This window comes from Oncorhynchus gorbuscha, linkage group LG18, assembly GCF_021184085.1.
Source record: "Oncorhynchus gorbuscha isolate QuinsamMale2020 ecotype Even-year linkage group LG18, OgorEven_v1.0, whole genome shotgun sequence".
In the NCBI taxonomy this organism is placed as follows: Eukaryota; Metazoa; Chordata; class Actinopteri; order Salmoniformes; family Salmonidae; genus Oncorhynchus; species Oncorhynchus gorbuscha.
Window position 1 is genome coordinate 11,934,717 of NC_060190.1, and position 15,868 is coordinate 11,950,584.

General features: G+C 47.0%; 1 protein-coding gene across 3 annotated transcripts in view; it reads right to left on the minus strand.

Annotated features, from left to right (window-relative positions):
* Positions 1-15,868, minus strand: part of LOC124003372 (phosphoinositide 3-kinase regulatory subunit 6-like) — a 37,806-nt gene that overhangs the window by 21,130 nt on the left and 808 nt on the right. For 2 of the 3 annotated variants that reach the window (XM_046311557.1, XM_046311555.1), the window contains exons 1-6: positions 9,226-9,422; positions 7,470-7,564; positions 7,243-7,344; positions 6,394-6,485; positions 5,807-5,875; positions 5,199-5,331 (exon numbers count right to left, since the gene is read on the minus strand). In XM_046311557.1, the coding sequence (XP_046167513.1) occupies positions 5,199-5,331; positions 5,807-5,875; positions 6,394-6,485; positions 7,243-7,344; positions 7,470-7,530 (457 nt within the window). In that variant the 5' untranslated portion in view covers positions 7,531-7,564; positions 9,226-9,422. Of the gene's footprint in view, positions 1-5,198; positions 5,332-5,806; positions 5,876-6,393; positions 6,486-7,242; positions 7,345-7,469; positions 7,565-9,225; positions 9,423-15,868 lie in introns of those variants that run through there. The other variant, XM_046311556.1, reaches the window with a different exon arrangement.

Genomic DNA, 15,868 nt, shown 5'->3' on the forward strand with positions numbered 1-15,868 from the left:
TAACGGCCAGTGGACACGTTTAAAACGGCATTCCTTACCACGGCCAGTGGTCACGTTTAAAACGCGTGGCATTCTCATACCACGGCCAGTGGTCACATTTAAAACGCGTGGCATTCTCCTCCACGGCCAGTGGTCACGTTTAAAACGCGTGGCATTCGAGTACCACGGCCAGTGGACACGTTTAAAACGGGTGGCATTCTCCTACCACGGCCAGTGGACACGTTTAAAACGCGTGGCATTCTCCTCCATGGCCAGTGGTCACGTTTAAAACGCGTGGCATTCTCCTCCATGGCCAGTGGTCACGTTTAAAATGCGTGGTATTCTCCTCCCACTGCCAGTGGTCACGTTTAAAACGCGTGGCATTCTCCTCCATGGCCAGTGGTCACGTTTAAAACGCGTGGCATTCTCCTCCATGGCCAGTGGTCACGTTTAAAATGCGTGGCATTCTCATACCATGGCCAGTGGACACGTTTAAAACGCGTGGTATTCTCCTCCCACTGCCAGTGGACACGTTTAAAACGCGTGGCATTCTCCTCCATGGCCAGTGGTCACGTTTAAAATGCGTGGTATTCTCCTCCCACTGCCAGTGGTCACGTTTAAAACGCGTGGCATTCTCCTCCATGGCCAGTGGTCACGTTTAAAATGCGTGGTATTCTCCTCCCACTGCCAGTGGTCACGTTTAAAACGCGTGGCATTCTCCTCCATGGCCAGTGGTCACGTTTAAAACGCGTGGCATTCTCCTACCACGGCCAGTGGTCACGTTTAAAACGTGTGGCATTCTCCTCCATGGCCAGTGGTCACGTTTAAAATGCGTGGTATTCTCCTCCCACTGCCAGTGGTCACGTTTAAAACGCGTGGCATTCTCCTCCATGGCCAGTGGTCACGTTTAAAACGCGTCATTCTCCTCCATGGCCAGTGGTCACGTTTAAAATGCGTGGCATTCTCATACCATGGCCAGTGGACACGTTTAAAACGCGTGGTATTCTCCTCCCACTGCCAGTGGACACGTTTAAAACGCGTGGCATTCTCCTCCATGGCCAGTGGTCACGTTTAAAATGCGTGGTATTCTCCTCCCACTGCCAGTGGTCACGTTTAAAACGCGTGGCATTCTCCTCCATGGCCAGTGGTCACGTTTAAAATGCGTGGTATTCTCCTCCCACTGCCAGTGGTCACGTTTAAAACGCGTGGCATTCTCCTCCATGGCCAGTGGTCACGTTTAAAACGCGTGGCATTCTCCTCCATGGCCAGTGGTCACGTTTAAAACGCGTGGCATTCTCCTACCACGGCCAGTGGTCACGTTTAAAACGCGTGGCATTCTCCTCCATGGCCAGTGGTCACGTTTTAAAATGCGTGGTATTCTCCTCCCACTGCCAGTGGTCACGTTTAAAACGCGTGGCATTCTCCTCCATGGCCAGTGGTCACGTTTAAAACGCGTGGGGCCAGTGGTCACGTTTAAAATGCGTGGTATTCTCCTCCCACTGCCAGTGGTCACGTTTAAAACGCGTGGCATTCTCCTCCATGGCCAGTGGTCACGTTTAAAACCTGGCATTCTCCTCCATGGCCAGTGGTCACGTTTAAAATGCGTGGTATTCTCCTCCCACTGCCAGTGGTCACGTTTAAAACGCGTGGCATTCTCCTCCATGGCCAGTGGTCACGTTTAAAATGCGTGGTATTCTCCTCCCACTGCCAGTGGTCACGTTTAAAACGCGTGGCATTCTCCTCCATGGCCAGTGGTCACGTTTAAAACGCGTCATTCTCCTACCACGGCCAGTGGTCACGTTTAAAACGCGTGGCATTCTCCTCCATGGCCAGTGGTCACGTTTAAAATGCGTGGTATTCTCCTCCCACTGCCAGTGGTCACGTTTAAAATTCTCCTCCATGGCCAGTGGTCACGTTTAAAACGCGCATTCTCCTCCATGGCCAGTGGTCACGTTTAAAATGCGTGGCATTCTCATACCATGGCCAGTGGACACGTTTAAAACGCGTGGTATTCTCCTCCCACTGCCAGTGGACACGTTTAAAACGCGTGGCATTCTCCTCCATGGCCAGTGGTCACGTTTAAAATGCGTGGTATTCTCCTCCCACTGCCAGTGGTCACGTTTAAAACGCGTGGCATTCTCCTCCATGGCCAGTGGTCACGTTTAAAATGCGTGGTATTCTCCTCCCACTGCCAGTGGTCACGTTTAAAACGCGTGGCATTCTCCTCCATGGCCAGTGGTCACGTTTAAAACGCGTGGCATTCTCCTCCATGGCCAGTGGTCACGTTTAAAATGCGTGGCATTCTCATACCATGGCCAGTGGACACGTTTAAAACGCGTGGTATTCTCCTCCCACTGCCAGTGGACACGTTTAAAACGCGTGGCATTCTCCTCCATGGCCAGTGGTCACGTTTAAAATGCGTGGTATTCTCCTCCCACTGCCAGTGGTCACGTTTAAAACGCGTGGCATTCTCCTCCATGGCCAGTGGTCACGTTTAAAATGCGTGGTATTCTCCTCCCACTGCCAGTGGTCATTCTCATTCTCCTCCATGGCCAGTGGTCACGTTTAAAACGCGTGGCATTCTCCTCCATGGCCAGTGGTCACGTTTAAAACGCGTGGCATTCTCCTACCACGGCCAGTGGTCACGTTTAAAACGCGTGGGCATTCTCCTCCATGGCCAGTGGTCACGTTTAAAATGCGTGGTATTCTCCTCCCACTGCCAGTGGTCACGTTTAAAACGCGTGGCATTCTCCTCCATGGCCAGTGGTCACGTTTAAAACGCGTGGCATTCTCCTCCAGGGCCAGTGGTCACGTTTAAAATGCGTGGTATTCTCCTCCCACTGCCAGTGGTCACGTTTAAAACGCGTGGCATTCTCCTCCATGGCCAGTGGTCACGTTTAAAACGCGTGGCATTCTCCTCCATGGCCAGTGGTCACGGCATTCTCCTCCCACTGCCAGTGGTCACGTTTAAAACGCGTGGCATTCTCCTCCATGGCCAGTGGTCACGTTTAAAATGCGTGGTATTCTCCTCCCACTGCCAGTGGTCACGTTTAAAACGCGTGGCATTCTCCTCCATGGCCAGTGGTCACGTTTAAAACGCGTGGCATTCTCCTACCACGGCCAGTGGTCACGTTTAAAACGTGTGGCATTCTCCTCCATGGCCAGTGGTCACGTTTAAAATGCGTGGTATTCTCCTCCCACTGCCAGTGGTCACGTTTAAAACGCGTGGCATTCTCCTCCATGGCCAGTGGTCACGTTTAAAACGCGTGGCATTCTCCTCCATGGCCAGTGGTCACGTTTAAAATGCGTGGCATTCTCATACCATGGCCAGTGGACACGTTTAAAACGCGTGGTATTCTCCTCCCACTGCCAGTGGACACGTTTAAAACGCGTGGCATTCTCCTCCATGGCCAGTGGTCACGTTTAAAATGCGTGGTATTCTCCTCCCACTGCCAGTGGTCACGTTTAAAACGCGTGGCATTCTCCTCCATGGCCAGTGGTCACGTTTAAAATGCCTCCTCCCACTGCCAGTGGTCACGTTTAAAACGCGTGGCATTCTCCTCCATGGCCAGTGGTCACGTTTAAAACGCGTGGCATTCTCCTCCATGGCCAGTGGTCACGTTTAAAACGCGTGGCATTCTCCTACCACGGCCAGTGGTCACGTTTAAAACGCGTGGCATTCTCCTCCATGGCCAGTGGTCCATTCTCCTCCCACTGCCAGTGGTCACGTTTAAAACGCGTGGCATTCTCCTCCATGGCCAGTGGTCACGTTTAAAACGCGTGGCATTCTCCTCCAGGGCCAGTGGTCACGTTTAAAATGCGTGGTATTCTCCTCCCACTGCCAGTGGTCACGTTTAAAACGCTGCATTCTCCTCCATGGCCAGTGGTCACGTTTAAAACGCGTGGCATTCTCCTCCATGGCCAGTGGTCACGTTTAAAATGCGTGGCATTCTCAACCATGGCCAGTGGACACGTTTAAAACGCGCGTGGCATTCTCCTCCCACTGCCAGTGGACACGTTTAAAACGCGTGGCATTCTCCTCCATGGCCAGTGGTCACGTTTAAAATGCGTGGTATTCTCCTCCCACTGCCAGTGGTCACGTTTAAAACGCGTGGCATTCTCCTCCATGGCCAGTGGTCACGTTTAAAATGCGTGGTATTCTCCTCCCACTGCCAGTGGTCACGTTTAAAACGCGTGGCATTCTCCTCCATGGCCAGTGGTCACGTTTAAAACGCGTGGTATTCTCCTCCATGGCCAGTGGTCACGTTTAAAACGCGTGGCATTCTCCTACCACGGCCAGTGGTCACGTTTAAAACGCGTCATTCTCCTCCATGGCCAGTGGTCACGTTTAAAATGCGTGGTATTCTCCTCCCACTGCCAGTGGTCACGTTTAAAACACATTCTCCTCCATGGCATTCTCGTTCCATTCTCCTCCAGGGCCAGTGGTCACGTTTAAAACGCGTGGCATTCTCCTCCATGGCCAGTGGTCACGTTTAAAATGCGTGGTATTCTCCTCCCACTGCCAGTGGACACGTTTAAAACGCTTGGCATTCTCCTCCATTGCCAGTGGTCACGTTTAAAACGCTTGGCATTCTCCTCCATGGCCAATGGACACGTTTAAAACGTGTGGCATTCTCCTCCACGGCCAGTGGACACGTTTAAAACGCGTGGCATTCTCCTACCACGGCCAGTGGACACGTTTAAAACGCGTGGCATTCTCATACCACGGCCAGTGGACACACGGCCAGTGGACACGTTTAAAATGCGTGGCATTCTCATACCACTGCCAGTGGACACACGGCCAGTGGACACGTTTAAAACGCGTGGCATTCTCATACCACGGCCAGTGGACACGTTTAAAACGCGTGGCATTCTGGACACGTTTAAAACGCACATTCTCGCCAGTGGACACGTTTAAAACGCATGGCATTCTGGTACCACGTGGACACGTTTAAAACGCCATTCGGCCAGTGGACACGTTTAAAACGCATGGCATTCTGGTACCACGGCCAGTGGACACGTTTAAAACGCGTGGCATTCTCATACCACGGCCAGTGGACACGTGGAAAACAAACATCCCTCTTCATTATAACGTGTATTACAGTAAAACGATGATCACCTTTCGAAGACAGTCAAGTCTACCAATAAAGTCTTACCTAAACACATAATAGAAAAATACATCATTCGGTTGGACGAAGGATGTATGTTGGTTTCAGTACCTGGTGTGTAGCGTTCTGTCTTCATGCGTCTGGTGTAGCTGAGGCCTACAGTACAGTAGGGCTGGGGGAGGGTAAGCAGCCTCTTGCAGAAGTCGTACACCCGCTTGTACAGGTCGTCAGGAACATAGGCTGACTGGAACGTACACAGATATACGCACAGTTAGCACTGTCAGTTAGTCACAGCTGTCCTCGGACTTAACTGAACCACCAAACACAATTGGTATGGTACATACACACAACCCTCAAATACAGTATAGCACCATTTCCCTCCATAAATACTTGCACAAACTTCCCAAAACCTCAATATACATCATATGGCTCTGGTAACAACAATAACTGTCTCTTTTAGTAGACACCAACAGATAAAGAAGAGATAAAGGTCTACGACAGTACAGAGTCCTGACCTCGCCTGACCAGGAAGTGTAGGAGACGATTAACAGGAAGTAAGACTTCATCGAATCGGAGGAGCTCATCAAAACAGTGGTGGGAAATGATCCAATCCCCCAAATGAAAGCTTCTCCCCAGCCAACCCCGAGACAGGTCTGTAAAGATGCTGTTGTCATGTCTGACAGGTGTTTCCTTGTGTAACGTAAGCTCCCGGAACCTACCTGGATGACAGCATAGATGAGTGTGTGGAGCAGGGGGATGATGTGTGTCCGACAGTCTACCCTCTCAGCCTGCAGACAACAAGAGACAAGCACACAAACTACTGTGTTAGTCAGTTACTCACTAATACAAAGTTTGTCTGTAGAAGATAGCTTGTCTGTTACCCCCAGGGGCGGACTGGGACCAGAAATCGGTCCGTGGCATTTCTAACACATTGGACAATTATTTTCCTTGAGGCTTCCACACCGGCTAATTATTAGCAAGTTAAATATAATTTTGTGTCGAAAAAAATACAAGTTTGACAGACTCACTGGGCTAAAAATAAACCCTTCCATCTGGCATTTTCCCAAAATGCCAGATGGCCAATCTACCCCTGGTTCCCACTAGACATAACATTCATGTATCACATCATGGCACAATGTCCTTGACAATCTCAGTGTTCTTTTCACGTTGATTTGGGTAGCAATCGTTGATCGTCTTATTATGTCTCTTGACACTACAGTGAAGACTAATAATGACTGGCCCCAGAGACTTATATTGCTCCATATAAGGCTCCGGAATGGCCTAATGGCGCACACTGATGACATACCCTTTCCAGCTCCTTGATGATGACTCTCACCAGAATGAGACTGTTGGCAGGATTGTTCCGAACCTTCTTGTGCAGCGTCCATCTTAGCATCCCTTCGAGTAGAAACACACACTCAGCACTTGCAAACATTTCCACAGACATGGCACTAAACAGCACTCACACTCTCTGTTGTTTCCATAGACAAAGCTCTACACAAACAGCTGGTGTGACTCAGTGCGAATGCTTCGTTCCATTGCACAACGAACCCAAACCGTGGATAAAACTAATAGCTGACTCAATGCAATTTTCCGATTATTGGCAGGCAGAGGTTATGTGTCATCCTCATGTGGTTTGGGCAGATTAATATGGCCTGGTCGGAACATTAACGAGGATCAACTCCTTCTGGACGGTGGAGCAGAGAGGCAAGTCAGGGACCTTTAGTCCATTTTAAACCTAGATGCTTTGTATGTAAGGGAGAGGTGGCTGGTGGCACTTTAATTGGGGAGGACAGGCTCAAAGTAATGGAATAAATGGAACGGTATCAAACACACCATTTCCATGTGCTTGATACCATTCCATTCACTTCCTTCCAGCCATTTCTATGAGCTCATATTTATCGTTATCGAACTTAGGGTCAGTAATGTGGGGGTTACTTGATGAAGCTTGCTATATGCATCTAGCTAGCACTACCAGTTGAAGCTAGCCAGTTAGCGACACCTCTGAACAAACCAGACTGTAAATGTGCAACAAAAGCAGCCTGACCTGAAACGGAGCCAAGCTCACTGGAAAGCAAGTCGGTTCACTACCTCTCAGCTCTGCTCAACTCAACAGTGTGTAAACCCCATAAAGAGTCTAGTGGAAACTCCTTACCTTTATTGAGCACAGAGGAGGGGTGTTGGCTCTCCAGCTCCCGGAGCACGGCCTGGACACTGCGGTAGATGTCCGACTCTGAGGCCAAGGGGGCGCAGCTGCCTGGAGAGTCAGGGGTCAGAGGTTAAGAGTCAATATTAATAAAAGTCGTACAGCAAATGTTCCATTTTGGATCAAATGTACATGCATTCCACTCTTCAAATGACACCCTATTCCCCATATATTACCTATAGGCTCCATGCTGATCGGGGGGCTGCTCGAGCTATCCCAGGCTGCCTTGTTGGTCATGTCTCACATGCATGGTGGGGCCACGGCCTGGTGTCTATAGGGACGGAACAGGGAGAAGGTCTAAGCTGTTAGCGGTATCCACCGGAGGCATGACATGGGCTCTTGAGGGCTGTTATCCTTTATTTAACCAGGAAAATATAGGCTTAAAAAATGTACTGGACATTCTTGTGGCACAGAGGTGTTAGGACTTGTGAGTCCCCAAGAGTAGAGCCAGTGAATTGACCACGGACATCACACACACACACACACACACACACACACACACACACACACACACACACACACACACACACACACACACACACACACACACACACACACACACACACACACACACACACACACACACACACACACACACACACACACACACACACACACACGCACACACACGCGCGCGCACACACACACGTACACACACACACACAAACCTGCGTTATAACACTGGACATAATGACTTTCAGCAGCAGGTGCCGAAGTCACAGTCCCACTACTGTTCCAATAGAATAAGGCTGATCGTTCTCATTGCCTCATAAACAACCTCTTTCTCTGTTTCTCTTTCTCACAGTCTAGTTTATCGCCGCACGAATATACCCCACGCCAAATGTTTCATTTTTTGGCTTTAGTTAGAGATCAGTCATCTACCCACCTGTTTCACACCATCCCCCATAACAAAGACTAAAATGACCTGGGGATGTATGGAGGTCTATGGGACAGCTACACACGTCAAGTATAAAACGACCAACCATGTCAAAATGAAAGTTCCCAACACCGAGAGACGATGACTTCTTGATATTCAGATCTGTGATGAGTTCACTTACAGTATACATGCAGGACGCATCATCACAAGTCAAGATAGAATCAAATCAAATGTTATTTGTCACATGCGCCGTGAAATGCTTACTTACTTAAATGCTTTTAAGCCCTTAACCAACAATTACAGTAACAAATTAAATAAAAAGTAAAAAATAGAATAACAATAACGAGGCTATATACAGGGGGTACTGGTACAGAGTCAATGTGCGGGGGAACTGGTTAATTGAGGTAGACTAACAGTGAACTAGTGAAACTGCTGTGGAGGTATAAACATTATTGAGCATAAAAAGGTGTATTACTGTATGTTGCCTTAGAGACAGAGGATATGGGAGTAAAATACAAGTCATTTTCCATTTGAATTAAATTGACAAATAGAATATACTGCATTGATTCTGCAACAACTATACCAACAACTTGACTTTCACAACATGCCTCAGCTAACAGCATACCTAGATGTTTAGAAAAAGTGAAAAATACTCAGCATAAATAACTGTATTACTTCCTGAGTTTTGAATCAACTGACCCAAAATAACACAGCTGAATTGTATTGTCCCCATACTACTCTATAAAGTGGACCCAAATGTTCTGTTGAGACATTTCCGATCCAGTTAAAGCTTGGAAAGAAACGACTATCTGACAAACCATGTCGCGTTTCCCTAAGCCGGAAGGCAGAGCGCATGCCAGAATGTCTCTTTCTTGCTCTCGCTCTCTCCTTCTCTCTCTCTCTCTCTCAAAACTCTCTCTCTCAATGTTAGTTCTCATACCGAAAGTTCACAATTAGTTTGCAACTTCCAGTTCTATCCCAGACACATCCATCATCCAGTACCTACCGACCAAAGCACCCGAAACAGGTGAACCGCCAAAAACAAATCCCCCTACCTTTTCCCTGCCAGAAAAGTTCCTCTTTCCAGCAATACCCGAAAGGTTCCCTGAGGCGTTTAATTTCCGACACACTGGCTCAGTGTTCAACGTGCTGCTGCAGGATCTGACAGAGAGAATAGTGAAGTGGAGTGAACTTCCTCAAACTGGGAGGTGGTGACGAGCTGGTGGGGTTGGTGACAGAGAGAGTGGCAGTGTTCTGAGAGAGGGGGAGAGAGAGAGGTAGAGGGGGAGGAGGAAAGTGAGGTAGAGGGGGAGGAGGACGTTTGGGGGCAAGGTAACAGCAGAAACCTGTTTAATGTTGCATTTTTCCCCTCTCTTTCTCCCTCTCCCTCAGGCTGCCCTGAGGTTGTTCCTGAGGCTACAGTAGAACATGGAGGTTTAGTTGGAGGGGATTTAACTTTGATCCCTGGAATAAAGCACGACACAGGGAATGGCAGCAACAGGGACAACAGTGCTGCCTCAGCAACTCAGCAACTGCCTGAGTGACCACACGTTTCCTGTTCCTGATGCACCCCTCACTCACTCACTCACTCACTCACTCACTCACTCACTCACTCACTCACTCACTCACTCACTCACTCACTCACTCACTCACTCACTCACTCACTCACTCACTCACTCACTCACTCTCTCTCGCCATTTCTCTCTCTCCATCCTCCCTCATTCTCTCTTCCATACCCTCCGTATCTCACAGACACACTAACATAATGTTTTTTTATGTGTATGTGTACGTGTACGTGTACGTGTACGTGTACGTGTACGTGTGTGTGTGTGTGTGTGTGTGTGTGTGTGTGTGTGTGTGTGTGTGTGTGTGTGTGTGTGTGTGTGTGTGTGTGTGTGTGTGTGTGTGTGTGTGTGTGTGTGTGTGTGTGTGTGTGTGTGTGTGTGTGTGTGTGCCCCAGAGGTTTCATTCAAGCGTTGCCAAATGAAGAGCCTAAAATAAGTAGGTAAATTCAAAAATGTCCGTTTCTGCACTAATTATTCATGTCCTTGCAGACTGAGAGAGGAAGTGTACGCGTCGCAACAATGAGTGATCTGCAGACAATTCTAGGTCTGTATATCGTGTAGATTTGAAATGGGTGTTGCAAGTGGCACACAACTAGATCTCTGCCTGTGGATGAGATTTGGAGCTTTTGATAAGAGTAGCCAAAACCAATGGTAAAAGTGTGTACTTCAAGAAAGAAGTACAAGACTGAAGTTCAAGTTTGCAGAGGGGAGTGCTCTACCACCCCAAAACCCCAGGCCTCAAGTGGACATGAACACTCACAAACAATGTGCTACAATACAATCAAACATACCCTTATAAGACTGTATAATTGTACATGGTACAGGGCTAAAAACAGATGTGATCCTCAAGGAGGAAAAGAGTTTGAAGACCAGAAATATGTGTATGCAGTAATTCACTCTTTAAGGGCACTGCGCTCACAATGACTTATCATAACAAAGACAAAAGTAAAGCAAGTTGTATAAATCTGATAGGCACTGCAGGAGTGGAGTCACTCAGGGCTCAGTAATCCGACCCATCCAGTTTGATAATCTCTCTGCCCGGTTACAACCCTTTCCCGTTACTTCAGTCACACCTGCGTTTACCCAGCTAGCCACGCCCCTTTCACACAATCACATACCAATAAACGCCCTACAGTACGTGCAGGGTTACTCAGGTGTATGATTAAGGTTTAATAAACACACACACACTCTATAAAGAGTACTGTGCAGGACTATAAAGGTGTAGAGTCCATGGCTGAGATGTAATGTATGACCTGGGCTTCGTCCTTGTAATCCGTTTACGGGCAAAACGTTATGATTTACGAAATGAGCGATGTCTCGTGATGATTTTCTCTCCTTTGAGTATAGAAAAGGAGGCTGTCTTTGAATTTGTAGTCTCAATCAACCCTCCCACTGCGTTTCAAAGCCAGGTTATGTAACCAGTGGAGCCAAGTTTCCCTCTTTTCCTCAGAGAAAATGACTTGAGAGATTACCGTTCAAAAGATACTGTATGACCCATAATACCGGTGCTACATTTTTTTTTCTATGGTGCATTGGCGGGCTGCATTTTACACTCATAAAGCATATCGCTGGCCATTCTAAAACTCGGCTACTTGCGGACCAGACCGTTAACATGACAAGGTGTAGCATAAACAAATGGTTATCTCATTAGCGAGCTATAGCTAACAACCTGGATGCAACGTTTTGGAACACTCAGATAGAAATATGTAGAGTGGCAGTACCCAGTAAAGGGATGAACAGGGTTGGCTGGTATGCTCCTGCGGATGACAACAAGGACACAGACAGACCACAGCCTGGCAGTGTAAAGTAAACTACCTTCTTCCAGCCCTGCCTATTATTTACAGGACAGAGCTCAGTTCCTGCTCTCTGTTTCCACTGCAGGTAGGAGGAATCCTGTTAACATCTGCCTGTAGAGCCTCAGTCTGTAGAACTGGGTCATATGAATTAGTTTGCAACGGTAATTCCTCTGAAAACAGGAAAGGCCAGCGAGAGAAAGAGAGAATATAGTCATTGGAGTGGGGGGGTGGCTTGAGCCTTGAAATCCCCACGTAAGGACATTGAGCATCACAACAATGTAAATACTGTAGGCTCACATGTTCCTCTATACAAAACCCAGGGAAGTACCTAGTCTCGTGTAGAGTCGTTATTATGTCACAGTTGAAAAACCAGGCAAGCACAGTGTCCAAATAGTCCGGTAGAACATTCCTTTCATGAGATAAGCCAAGAAATGTCCCAACTAAAGTAACTCTTAAATTGTGTTGCTACAATATGTTGTTGAGCAATGCCTCACGTCACAAGCAAGTTGATGCTTATTGTCATTAGCCTTGTCCTGGAGGCAGAACTGAGTGATTTCCCCTTAGACAGGCCAGCTGCAAAGTCAAACTTCGCTACATGGTAAAAATGAATGAAAACAAAAATGTGCTTTAAGGTTAGGGTTAGCAGTGTGGATAAGGTTAAGGTTAGCAGTGTGGTTAAGGTTAGGGTTAGCAGTGTGGTTAAGGTTAGGGTTAGCAGTGTGGATAAGGTTAAGGTTAGCAGTGTGGTTAAGGTTAGGGTTAGCAGTGTGGTTAAGGTTAGGGTTAGCAGTGTGGATAAGGTTAAGGTTAGCAGTGTGGTTAAGGTTAGGGTTAGCAGTGTGGTTATGGTTAGGGTTAGCAGTGTGGTTAAGGTTAGGGTTAGCAGTGTGGATAAGGTTAGGGTTAGCAGTGTGGATAAGGTTAAGGTTAGCAGTGTGGATAAGGTTAAGGTTAGCAGTGTGGTTAAGGTTAGGGTTAGCAGTGTGGTTAAGGTTAGGGTTAAGTTTAAAAACAGATTTTATGACCTTGTGGCTGTGCCAGCTTGTGACCACTCTACAGAGCTGCCTCCACAACAAGATTCATGACGAAAAATGCTAAAACCGCACGTCACAAACTAACACTACAAAGGTTTTTTTCATTGGAAACCAGTCCAGTAACAAATAGTGCAAATGTTGTTCTTCGATCATTTCCATAAGAAACAAGGCACCATGTACAGAAAAAAATCGAAAAGTGACACCATTGAAAACCAACAGTATTTCTCTCCATCAAACTAAGCAATAATCTAAATCCAACCCCTCTGACCCAGTAACACCTTACGTAACCATAACCCATACAAGATAAACTGGTCAATGATTCTCCTCCACCAGTGGTAGAAGTGCCTGTAAGAAAATAAACATAGGCTATGTCCTAAAAGTAGTGCATTCTACATACAGGGAATAGAGTGGCATTTCAGATGCACCCTCTATGCTGCTGGTGTGAGGGGGGATATCAATCAAGGATATTTCCTGCATTCACAGCAGGAACAATGTGAGGAAGTGTTTCAAGACCACTGGACTCTTGCAACCCTCTGGCCCTCTACCCGGGCTAAGCTTCCATCCCCTATCACATTGCGTCAGACCCACGCATGAGCATGCACACGCACGCACACACACACACACACACACACACACACACACACACACACACACACGCACACACGCACGCATGCACGCACACACACACAGACACACACACACACATTCAGGAGGGAGACATTTATACCCCATGTGCTAAAACCATCAGGCTGGATGGATGAAGAGGGTGGGTATAGGGGGGGGGGGTCCTCAGGGGGGGTCCCCATGGGGGTCTATAGGTGTGAAATGGGTCAGCCGCTGTACAGAGGGTCACCTGAGGATGACGCTCCTGAGGTGGTTGTTGTTTGGGCACCAGCACTCACGGGCCAAATGTACTGTACAGTACTGTACACACACATGCATGCGAACGCCTGAACACAAGCACGCACCAAAAACTACTGTAAACATAACCAAAAATAAATATGACACTTTATAGCCATGGCAACTATTCAACTTCCACAAAGACCTACAGTACAGAACCTACTTTTGATGCTGGTTCATCGTGACTATGCTTTTTTACAACCATTTACAACAAGGTTTTGAAATGATACCATTTGCACGATATCAAAAGTGTATGGCCTCCCGCTTATCAAAGTGATAAGAACGTGGCACTTAACGGTTTCCCATTCATTCCTTAACGGGAAATATAATGCTTAACCTGTTCTTCCCAGGCAAAAATCCAGGCTTGAAATCAAGGTTGTTACCATAGCTACAACTACAGCCTTGTGACAACTCAGTAACAAGGGTGCTTGTGGATTCCAGGCTAGTAGTGTTGTACATTGCGTAAGCATAAATTGCATTTTTCCATTAAATGCCTAAGGAATGGTTTTGTAGATTCTAGTAGGGCTGGTTTGGACATACACTGCTGCTGTACGTGGTCATTATAAGTTATAATGACCACGTAAACATTTATCGAGGGAGGTTGTTTGGTGTAATGCAATCTATCCGCCACTGGGGCAGGATGTACGCAGGGCATCAGACTAGACGTGGTCGCAACACACACACACACACACACACACACACACACACACACACACACACACACACACACACACACACACACACACACACACACACACACACACACACACACACACACACACACACACACACACACACACACACACACACACACACACACACACACACTTGGCAGGGAGCATGTCGAGCCATTGTGGAGACAACCTCCCAGGAGGCTTTGCACACGACGATGCCAAAAGGTGTGGGCCTTTGTTTATATATTCTTCTTTAGGAAAACAAACGGGTGGTGTGTTGTTGAAATAAAACTGAAGTGCGTCTGAGCTGAAGTGTGTCGGCGGTTTGCCTGTCACCTCAATGCGCTCATTGCGTCAGGCTTAGACCGTGAGTAAGGTAGCATTTCAATTTACAATTCGTCAGTTAAACTAGGAGGCAAAATATTAATTTCTAATGCCAGACTCTTAGCCTGGGTGTCAGTGTGTTACTGCTCTCCATAAGGAAACCAGGCACAGTGGAAATGACTGGCACCAAGGATTCCATATTCCCACTGGGGCCACTCTTGATTTATATCAACATAGGCATGCCATAAACTTAGAGTGTTTGGACCCAGTGACTCCTGGGTTGCTACTTTGTAAACCCATTGAGACAGAGGGCTTTACCTATAATGACACTGCCTAAGCTCTCCTCAGCTATGTACACTACCAGCATCCCATACAGAAGACCCAAGCCAATACCATTGAGGGTCCATTTTCAGGGGTGGCCAGGGTTTATGGGCATTCCCATGACAAATCAGAGCACCACGATAAATAATTTAAAATATAAACTTGGGATACCACATAAGTTCACGGAATATAAACAGTGACATACAACATCCAGCAATTAACACTTTACCCATACATTTAAGCTGTAATATGTAACTTTTTGGGCGACCTGATAAAATGAACATAGGAATGTGAGTTATAGATTTGTCATTCGCATTGAAAGCAAGTCTAAGAAGGGGTAGATCTGTTCTACGTGCGCTATTTCTATGCTTCCTGTTCTTAAATGTAATTTTTGCATCTCTTACTTTAGGTTCTGTACACCAGCTTCAAACAGCTGAAAATGCATTTTTTTTTATATGGAAAATATATTTCACAGTGGTTTAGATGGTACAATGATTCTCTACACTATACTTGCTTGTTTTGTCACATAAACTGAAATTAGGCGAACTATTAAAATGAATCCATGTTTCATGCATCCCACCCACAGGATTTTAGCAACGAGGAAATATTGGAGTGATTTCTGCATAGTGCATCTTTCATTTGTTCATATACCGGTTTAGTAACAATGTAATTAAATTAGCTGGAAATGGGCACCAACAATCTATGAGTAATTCGAACCCTGCCCAAACAACATCACCAACAACCAATCACGCATCTAGCCTGGTTCCAGATCTGTTTGTGCTGTCTTGTTGACTGTTGATCATATGAGTTGGCAAGACAGCATAAACCGATCTGGGACCAGGCCAGAACTACCCAGAACGACCAGGAAACCTGAATCTAAAACAAGGAAACTTGAGGAAATGCACCCTGGACAGCTGTGCTTTAGACTCACCAATACAAAACACACATGGCCCACAGAGCCAGAGCTTCAATCAGGCATTGTGTTATCATACTGTTGTTATCTCAGGAGAGAGAAAAATTGTTGTTGTCCTTTGTGTATTCCAGTTGGGGCGTCGTGTGTTTGAACAGGCATGGTGGCAAGGAG